Source organism: Ochotona princeps, chromosome 7 (genome assembly GCF_030435755.1).
Source record: "Ochotona princeps isolate mOchPri1 chromosome 7, mOchPri1.hap1, whole genome shotgun sequence".
NCBI classification, from domain to species: Eukaryota; Metazoa; Chordata; class Mammalia; order Lagomorpha; family Ochotonidae; genus Ochotona; species Ochotona princeps.
The window spans coordinates 37,370,848-37,381,675 of NC_080838.1; the positions used below are offsets into that span (position 1 = coordinate 37,370,848).

A 10,828-nucleotide genomic window follows, 5' to 3' on the forward strand; every position below is an offset into this window, starting at 1 on the left:
CTCTTGGAGGATCCAATTTAAAGAACAACTTCACTAAAGCCAGCGCTCCCGGTGCCGCAGCTGAAACCACAAGAGAGAAGCTACTAAAACTTAAGGGTTTTCGTCAACCTCTGTCCAGTGGCAGACCAACCCCTGACCTTTCTGGTTTGTTTTCATCCCACCAGCTGAACTCACAGCTACAGAATAAAGACAAAACAATTAATAGTCTGTCAAGATCTTTACCAATGCAACCATTTTAATACCATCATTCAGTACCATCCATCCATCCATCACTGATTCCACTATTTCGCATACTTTCTGTCACTCCCTTAAGTTAGAGCTGGATCATCGCTATTTAAGATTTTCCCAAGAAGAAAAATAGTAACACTTACTTTCCAGTAATAAACTGACTCCTGGACGGTGTGCAAATCGGCTGGACATAGTAGTTCTCCAGTTTAACTCCTTCAGCAGCGAGCTTGTCAAGAGTGGGCGTCTTTATCTCAGATCCGTGGTAACCCACGTCCCGAAATCCCTGATCGTCCGCCAGGATGAAAATGAGATGTGGCTGTGACGTGGAGGTTGTGCTGGGCTCTTGTCTCTCTCCAATGGGAGCTCCGAAAGCCCCTTTTGGCTCTTCATCTTCTAAGCCCTGGCCCCAGGTCAGGTAACCATAGGTGAGGAGGCTGAGAACCCAGAAGCCTGCCAGCGCCCCCATTGCTAGTATCTTTCCAGGCCAGAGCCAGGCCTGGGGGGATGGCGGAGGCGGAGGCCCCGCGGCGCCCCTGGGGGCCATGCACCCCGGAGCCCGCTTCCACTCCCAGCGCAGAACCCCGCGCCCCGCGCCAAAGCCGGCGCACACATGCGCACGGAGCGCCAGGCGCCACCGACGGTCAGGGACTACTCCTGAAGAGAAAGCCGGCGTTCCCCTCAGCCGTCCCCACTTCCGACAACTCGATGTTCTTCCAAAACCACTGGTTTAGCAGACGGGACGTCAGAAAAAGGCGAAGGAGCGGCTCTCCACCATCAAATTTTGTTTTCTCCTCCTCGCTTGCTCCCCACAGCAGCTTCCAGACAAAGTTAGTATCTCCGCCCCCAAAGTTCTGGGAAGAGGTGGAGGTGGGGGAAACATGAAGTGGGGAACTGTGGCCTTCTGGGGGGAGGTGGGGCTCGCCCACGGCCGGAGCGCCCTGGATGCTGGGAGCGGTCGCCTGGATGCTGTTAGCGTCCTTGCCCCGAGGGCGGTGGGACCCTGGCCGACCTTGCACCCGCCACACCTGGAGCGCTCGACCGCACCCGGCCTCGGCGTCTCGCTCTTACCCCGGCTGGCGACGGGCGGCCCGGGGGTGGAACCTCTTCCCAGTCACCTCCTGCACTTGGCCCGGGCGCTCCCTGCGTTGCGGTCCATTCCTAGACGTCTGCCGCTCGCCCCGACGCTCAGCAGGCGGCGAAGTGAGAAAAAGGCCATTTCCTGATCTCCCTACACCGCGCGCCACCGCCTTCTTCGCCGGAACTCCAGGCGGTGACTTTCTCGCCGGGTGGCGGGGCAGTGTAGGGAGCCGGACGCTTTTCAGGGCCTTTGGCCCGTGCCCTCCGGGGCTCCGCCGGGCGCTGCAGGCTGCGTTGCGTCTTCTGAACGAACTTAACCGGAGCTCGCGGCGTTCCTCGTCGCCTCCCGCCCTCTCGCCTGGGAATGTGCAGGACTGTGCTTTCTGCCTCAGCACCCCCAGACAGAGCTGGGGAGGGCCAAGGTGGTTGTCCAGGCGCGATCTTTCCTGGTTCTTTTCCGGGAGGGAGGGAAGTCTTGGCCCAAGCGGGAAGGGCGTGTGGGGCGAGCATCACGGGAACCAGGGGGCACTGACCAGGGCGAGGGTGAACTGAGCGCAAGTCTTAGCGAGCCTGTAGAGGGGGGAAGCGCTCCCTCGCCCTTCCCGAAAGCTGCGCTGGCAAACTTTTCCTAACTGCAGCCGGGGAGAGGAGGAAGAGCAACAATCTTTCCTGTCTTTCCTTTACCAGTGCCTTTTCTCTCGGCCTGCCTTCCCGTCTTTCCTACTCTCTCTCCTGCCTTTTTCCTCTTTTTAATACAGTTCGACTACAACTTTTAAAAGTAGAATAATTCTTCTCCCACAGCTGCGTTTGTAGTCTGGCTTTCTTATTCGCCTCACCCGACGTGAAGATTAGCAAAATGTCCCGCTCCTTACCTCTTCCCAAAACTCCACAGGGTGACTCTAGCTCCCCCAAAACAGAGAAGACATGGATATTCACCGTCAGGGACTGTGAAGCCAGGCTGCTTTCATACACTTCAATAAGCAGCTGCCCTGGCCGGTTAAAAAGAGCAAAGGCATAGTATATCTTTATTGGAAGGCAACCAATGCCAGCAGCCACTGACGTGTTTCTTTTTATTCCCCCACATTTATTTTACAGTTTTTAACCAAGAACCTACTGTGGGGCTAGTGCGAAATTCAGTCTCTCAATCCACTGCAGCGTAAAAACAGGTTTCTTGTAGTTGTTGATTTGTTCTCTCCTGTTGCTAAGAATCCTTTTGTGTTCCTAAGCAAAACTTTGGAAAATGGGAACTTTACCTTTGAAACTCCTGATGGTGTTTGATGCAGTTAATTTTGCTAACATCTGTAAGCCTTCTACTGGTCTTTCCCATTCTCAGACCATTCCAGGCAGGCTAACAAAGATGGCAATTTATAAAACATGTTTAGAACCTTATCATGAGTGTGTAATGAGCATGTTTAATATCGGGATATTGAAAAACACTCAGAGGTGCTGCTCCGGATTTGTAGGCCCTAGGAGGTGTATGAATCGAAAGGATACAAACACATTCGGATCAGCCAAACTGCTTTGAGTTGGCGAATAATCGATGGCTTTCAGGACGTAACACACACAGTGTCCGTGTTGTCATACAACAAAGAAAGAGGAACATGCTTGGTTCAGATGTTTCCCCTATGATTTATCTGAAAGAGTTATTGATTGATTGATTTGTTTATTTGAAAGACAATGTTACAGAAAGAGGAAAGACAGATCATCCATCTGCTAGTTCATTTCCCAAACGGCCCCAGTGGCCAGAGCTCAAAATCCAATGCCAGAAGCCAGGGACATTTGAAGGTCTCTCATGTGACAATGGAAACTTAGGCACTTCTGCCTGTTGCTCAGACCATTAGCAGGGACAGGATGGGAAGTGGAGCAGCCAGGACTCAACAGGTCCGCATTTGGGATGCTGGGCTACAGTTTGAGCATTGGCTTGCTACACCGCAGTGCCATACCCCCATCAGCACCAGTCCCCTATCCCCACCCGCGTCCCAGGTCAGATTTCAAGCTGCTTATGCCTGTGCTTCATGATGTTACATAGTGCTATATATACTTTATCTCTTTTCCTTCTCCACTAACTTTACGAGGTATTCATCCATCCAAGAACTATTTGAAACTTGGGCCAAAGCTTGAGGTGAATAATGGTGAATGAATGATAGCGTCTGCTCTAGTGGAATGTACAGTATCCACTGGGAAGAACAATTTTGATCAACCAGTCACACCCCCCCCACATTACAGTAATTACCTACAAGAAAAGGCACACAACTCAAAACAAAGAAACTTGACTTTGAGTGGGTGTGTTTAGTAGCTCAAAGAAGCGATCTTTAAGCTGAGGACATGTTACTAGTCTGATATTCTCTTGTTACATAAAATGTAGACTTAGAAATTTGACACTAAATCCTGCGGGTTTTTTTTTTAATAATCTTACATTGGGTTATAAAATCTTTGTGCCATCTGCCAGAATTAGAGTTCAAATCCCCATAAAAGGTTGGCAGACACTCTGTGTTTAGCATAGAAGACCAAAATGCTGGCCTTCAGAACCTATTTCTAAAGTTAATAACTCTAAGACTATGAGAGACTAATTATTAGTAGTAATAAGAACCATGAAGCAAGAATGATTGTGCCACAGTAGAAAAAAATGAGATATGGTTCAAGGAAGAAGAGTAGGGTCATCTGGGTGTTCCCTTACACAGTGTGTAGTTTTTCAACAGCACTGAGGAAGGCAAGGAGAGTGAGACCAAAAGCTGTCATTTGGACAATGATACCAAATGCCATATGCTTTGGGGTATATACATTGGAGTTATAAGTATGCAAACTGAATATCTCATCATAGGGTATTATTCCACACATTCTAAGCAATAGTTTTGATGTCTTTTATAAACTCTCAAGTGAAAAACCCTCCATACCTTAGCAATTATTTCCTTACTTTGGAAATCATATTCTGATGTTTATGTACTACCTGCCCTTATAGAATTTCATTCTGTTTTTATTTCCTTTTGGATATGCACATTATGATTGTCATGAAATACTAATAAAAAATTAAGATGCTATTTAATTCAGTACAATAAAATTAGAGAATAGTATTACCTAGAGATATGACTTGCAAAATGAGTTAAAACTTGGGAAATATGGGGCTTACTTAAGAGGTAGAACATAAAATATAATGAAAATTGAGGACAAAGGAAAGGAAGATAAAAGAAAGGCATTCTAGGGTAAAAGAAAAGAGCAGATCAGTTGACTGAAGGTATGTTCTCATTGGAAACGCATGAAACTATTCTTAAGAAATTCAACTGGCACCAGATAATGAAGTACTTGGAAAAGGAATTGAAGAGCCTTAACTTGTTCTCCAGGGTTTTAGAAGCAATGACTTCATTTTTAATGGACATAGCACAACAAAACACTTTAAGATTTTTTTTTTATTGAAAGGCAGATTGATATAGAGAGAAAGATCTTCTGTCTGCTAATTCACTTCCCATGTGTCTGCAACAGCCAGAGATTAGCCAATCCAAGGCCAGGAGCCAGGAGCATTTTCTGCATCTCCCACACTGGAACAAGGTCCCAAGGCTTTAGTCAATCCTCTACTGCTTTCCCAGGCCACAAGCAGGAAGCTGAATGTGCAGTGGAGCAACTGGGACACAAACTGGCACCCATATAGGATCCAAGCACATGCAAGGTGAGAATTTATTCACTAAGGTATTTTGCCAGAGCACACAAAATATTTCATTATAATCATTTCTGGGATGAGTCTATAAAGAAAGAAGTTACAAATGTGCTCTTCTTTCCATTGAAGTTTGAAGAATTATAATTTTGCTGAGAAGTCTTGTTTTGTTTTTTGAATAGCGCACGATATGAAAAACATAGACAAAGAAATTCAAAGACATTTTGATGGAGAGATTTGAGGGAAGAAAACCTTAAATCATGCAACCGCTGCAATGTAAAATATCTGTAGCCACATGGACTAGGGAGCTTTTCTATGGTTATGTTATCCCATGGAGAGAATGTGCATCAAAAGCTAAGGAAGACTTAACCCATTAGGCAGAGGAAAAAATGGCGGGGGGAGAAATAGAAGAATAAATAGGTCAACATAGGACGTTGTTTTATTGTACAATGCAATAAGTTGGGAGGATGGTCACTTAGTTAATAACAGGGTGGTCCAAATAATAGCTGCTCCTGCCTTAGCAGAGGCCCAGAGGTGGAAGGTAGAGTGAGGAATCCATCAGTGAAGAGAAAAACAAAGAAACTCATTGCAGAGAAAGGGCTATGTTGATATTATTTCTTGGGAACATCTGTGTCAAATTTTCTCACAAAACTGGAGTGCCCCTTTAATCCAGTTTCTTCCTGACACTCTGAGGTAGTTCATGGAGGTGAACTACCCCTCTGCATCCCTGCATAATGGTTTTATATTTCTTTAAGTCCTTATTTTCCTAGGAGAATTGTGGAATTTTCTCAGGAAGGCAGAGAGAATTCAGAGCAGGAAACAAGTCATGCAACTTTGGGCGTGTGTAGAAAAAGGGGAAAAATCTTATCTGTGGAACCAACAATATGGAAGCACAGCCAAACATTGAAAACCAGAGCCCTTTCAGAAGGGAAGGGTTTGTTATCAAGGAAATCCAGGGCTGAAGCACATGTTGTAGCCTCTACTATAAATGGCCTGATCCCCAGTGCCTGCAGTCAACACTTGCCTCATCCACTTGTATCAACATGTCCAACTAGACCCGTAAGATTTGCCCAGACCCTGATGGAGACACAGGTTTTACCTCAACCTTTTGGCTTCATTTCTAGCAAACCAGACACATAAAGCCTTTATCTTCTCAACAGGCCACTGTAACAGATTATTTTTCTGTGCCTAGAGCAGAACACCCACTTATTTTGTAGTAACTACACCAATACGCATAGAGTGAATTTCTCTGGTTTACCAATTTTATATGTCTAAAATTATTTTTGGAAAGGAGGACTGGTAAGACATCCTGCCTGGTACATTATTCTCTCTTTTGCATATTTTTAAACTATATTATGTTCAGGTGATTACAAGTTATAGGTAATTTTGTAAATGTAGGGTTTTAAAAGTTCTGAAAATAGCTATGTTGGATTTATAGACTGCTAAAAACGTTTATAACTCAATTTCTTCTTCATTGGGTTTATAAGCATATTCTGTACTTAAAAAATGATGGAAAGCTACCAAATTGAAATTAATGGATAATAGTCTAAAATAGATGACTGTGTCAATAAAATAATCTTGACATGGAGCCCATGTAATAAGCTGTTATTAAACATTATCAGTTATTTGTAGGCTGTGAAACTATGGCTGCTTTGAGCCATTAAATCATCACAAGAAAAATAAGCTCCATGGAGAATAGGTTGGTTTAGTCATTGTTAAGTTGAGGTTACTTTCTTTTACTGAGAAGTTTCTATTGAGTCCAAGCTGTAATAATTTATAGATGAAAAGAAGAAAGATGTAGGAGACATTAACTTTTCAACCATGAATCAATGTAGCTACTCCAAAGAATCAAGATTTTTGATGTTAGAAAGCTGGGAAACCGGAGCCGTTAAAGAAAAATAATTTTTTTTCATTTAATAAGCATCTTTACCTGAAAGACTTTCAGACAAAAATATTATAATAGGAAAACTAATACTTTTTGCAACATTTAATCTGATCCTGTGTTTAAACATTATATAAAATTCCAGGTTATTTACCCAAAACATTTCCAGATTGGCTCGTAATTCCCAATCTTGGCTATCGGTTAGATCTTCTCTTTAAAAATTTGTGGCTCTGCTCAAGGTGTGAGTTAAAACACTCCTAATGTTGGAATGCTGATGTTACAAAAGGCTGTTTTGGCAATTCTGTGTTTGTTGAGTTGTGAAGATCACTAATTTCGAACACAAAGTGTTGAAAAGTTTGAATGGGATGGCTTAATGGTTCAGATCAGTGGCAATTTTCAAAAACAGTGTGGGGATTGTGACCGAAAAATGAATGGATAAGTCTAGAGTTAGAACATCCAACAACAAAACATGTAATTTCTGTATGGTGGTAGAAGAAGCCATGCTGAGACATGGCCAAGCACAAGAATCAGGAGGGCGGGAGGTCATTGAAGCCTGGGTGGGCGAAGCATCATTTTGAGCAGATATTCCTGGATTCAAAGGAAGATCTAATGTCTGAATCTAGCTTCTACCAGGGATATCTCTGTGAATGATTCCTGGTATTGTTCCTGGAGCATGAGTCAGTCACCTCCAGAGATTGAAATGGGCTAATATCTCATCTCAGTGGAGCTAGACAGATGTAGAATCCAGGGTCAAGGCTAATCAGTGAATGTAATAAGTACCAAATGTTGCATTCAGGAAACATTGGGAAGGAATATGAATTTGTAAGATACTAAGTAGTTAAAATCGATAAAGGTTGGTGGTTAGAAAATAAAAATGAGGGACATTTAAAGATTATTTCTCGTTTCTGGTTTGAGATGGCTGATTACATATATGTATGAAACATGTGGTGGCAGAAGTTGTGAATGGACTTGTAGGCTTGGAAGATAGAGACAATGTGCTTTGGTGCTGTTGAATCAGGTTTGCGAGGCATCCCAGTGGAAGAGTTTAAAAGATGGATGCACAGGACACAGCACTGTGGCCTAGTGGCTAAAGTCCTCGCCTTGAATGCACCGGGATCCCATATGGGCACCAATTCTAATCCTGGCAGCCCTGCTTCCCATCCAGCTCCCTGCTTGTGGCCTGGGAAAGCAGTCAAGGATGACCCAAACCCTTGGAACCCTGCACCCATTTGGGAGACTTGGAAGAAGTTCCTGGCTGCTGGCTTTGGAACAGTGCAGCACCAGCTGTTGTGGTCACCTGGAGAGTGAATCATCAGATGGAAGATCTTCCTCTTTGCCTCTGTTCCTCTCTGTGTATAGCTGAGTTTGCAATAAAAATAAATAAGTCTTTTAAAAAAAAGTGGGTGCATGTAAGGATATGGACCTTAAGGAACAGGGAGAAGTGAGAAATTCAATTGGTATCCTATTGGGCAGCAAAAGGGAAAGATGGAGTACAAAAAAATAGTAGATTTTGGAGAGAAAACTAAGGATAAGGATAAAGATTCAGTAGAGTACTCAATGAGATGTAAAAATTAGTAAGAGAAATATAACTGCAAAGTTCTCAACAGTTACTCAGTACTGCTATGTTTGTGGTACTAAATTAAGTGGTTCTGCGGTGGTTATCTTGATACTCTTCATAACTATGCTGTGCATGTAGGCATTTCTTAGAACAACAAAAACTGAATTTGTTTATACAAAGGAATGGGGAAACAAAAAGAATGTAATAACAGAATAGGATAGCAAATGGCCCTAGATCAAAAACAATCGCATACCAGGAAGTAGGCAAGGCTACAAGTGTGAAGAGAAGGAAAGAGGACCAGTGCTGTAAGGTACATAGCAGATATTAATATATTATTATTAACATTAACAAAGATAAAGAGCTGTAAAGTATCTGATGAATAAAGCAAGCTTGAAAACAAGGCTTCAGCCTGAAATCTATTTAAAAAATGATAAAATCTAAATAGCACACATTAGAATAAACTGGACGAAACACATGCCACTTGTTAGTTAATACATTAACTAAACTCTGTCTCATTTTTCTCACACCTTAAATTGGGGCAATTAGCAGTGCCTACTCTATCATTAATTAGCTAATACTTAAAGGGACAATGATTTACTCTTAGCAGCAGCATTCCATCTTCTCTTCCCCAAGTGCAAATGGGCCCTTCAGGGTTAAGAATGAGACAACAAATGGGAACTCTGAGCTTATCTTGCAAAGCAGCCAAGAGAAAACTGGCTGAAACCAGTCAGAACTATGGGGGGACCAATGTTACATTGACAACAGACTAAATGATCTTATAACACTGAGCCCAGATTTTTCCTTATATCCCCTTATACCATTTTTGAACAAACAATATCTGAGGAAACAGGACCTATGCTGGCAGAGGAACCAACAATTTCCCTATTCTCACTAATCAATTAATGTTTGATGTCCTCTACATGGGATCCCCGTGCCCCTATTCCGGTAACTTTTATCAAAGCACAGGGAGTCAGTTCTGAACATTGTTCCCTGATTGGCTGCTTGGTAACTAGCTCCTTTTCCCAAGAAAAAACATGATTTTAGTGTTTGGCTTACTATTTGGAGGTGGACAAATTAACTCATCTTTGTTCAGTGAGAAAAGCATGGTAGCCTAGAAGCTGAAGTCCTCACCTTGCACACCCTGGAATCTCATGTGGGGTGATAGTTCTAATCCCGGCAACCTTGCTTCCCATCCATTTTCCCTGTTTGTGCCCTGGGAAAGCAGTTGAGGACAGCCCAAAGCCTTGGGATCCTGCAACCTCATGGGAGAGTCAAAAGAGGCTTCTGGCTCCTGGCTTCCGATTGGCTCAGCTCTGGCCATTGCAGCCATTTGGGGAATGAATCATTGAACTGAAGATCTAACTCTGTCTCTCCTCTTCTCTGTATATCTGACTTTCCAATAAAAATAAAATAAATATCTAAAAACACTTATTTAAACCTGTAGCTCCAAATGAAGAGACATTGAAATTGAAACTTCATAAAAAATTTAATTGACCAATATATGAGCATACGGTATGGTTTTCAGCTGTTAAAAATTATACAGAAATTTCAATGGTAAATGATGGATTATGATGTAAATGTAATAGATTTATTAATTTTTTTATTAAATTCAGTTTTCAAAAGAATCTGGTAAAATCCGTTGAAGAGCTTTTAAACTTCTTGCCTATATGAAGGTGCTAAGGGGTCAGATTGTGTAGATATTGGAGTGGATTTGTGAAGAGACATTTTAAATAAGTTATTGGTGTGCACAGAATGCACAATGCAGTGATTGAAAGAAGTGATTGTTTTGAGGGATGGCCCCATGAATAGTAGAAAAAGTTGACACCTGTTATGCCATCGTACCGTATAGTCAGCAATTTGAGTCTTGGCTGCTTAACTTCCAATCTAGCTCCCTGCTAGTGTGCCTGGAAAAGCAGCAGGAGAAGACCCAAGTGCTTGTAGCCTACACCCATGTGGGAGGCCCACAACAAGCTCCTGGCTCCTGCCTTTGAAGTGGCTCAGTTCTAGCGATCATTGCTGTTTGGGAAGGGAGCTAGTAGTGGATGATACCTCTCTCTATATATGTAACTTTGCTTTTCAAATGAAATAAATCTTTTAAAAAAGAGAGGTTATCATTTTGAATATAGTAAAGAAGAAAAAAGATATGCCTGTAACAATGCGTAGAAAAAATGGCAAGTTATTTTGTATATTGGAACTTTGCCTATGTGACTATATAACATGTATATACGTGTGTATTAGATGGTTAACATATATCTTGTGTATAATTTCAAAATGAGAATTTAGAATAACTATGTAAAGAAAGTGTTAAACAGAGAAAACACAATGAGAAAATAGAGAAGAAAGAACAAAATTAACTGAAAGGCATAAAGATTGTTTCATAGAACACAAAGGAAAGGGTTGCCTGGAAATTCTAAGGCTGATGTGGTTTCATGGCCTC

The 10,828-nt window shown here is 42.5% G+C and overlaps 1 protein-coding gene across 1 annotated transcript in view; it reads right to left on the minus strand.

Moving 5' to 3' along the window:
• Nucleotides 1-1,131, minus strand: part of ARSJ (arylsulfatase family member J) — a 76,961-nt gene extending 75,830 nt beyond the window's left edge. Inside the window, exon 1 of the mRNA XM_004594548.2 lies at nucleotides 372-1,131. Coding sequence (XP_004594605.2) covers nucleotides 372-772 — 401 coding nt within the window. The 5' untranslated portion in view covers nucleotides 773-1,131. The remainder of the gene's footprint in view (nucleotides 1-371) is intronic.
• Between the last annotated feature and the right edge of the window lie 9,697 nt (nucleotides 1,132-10,828).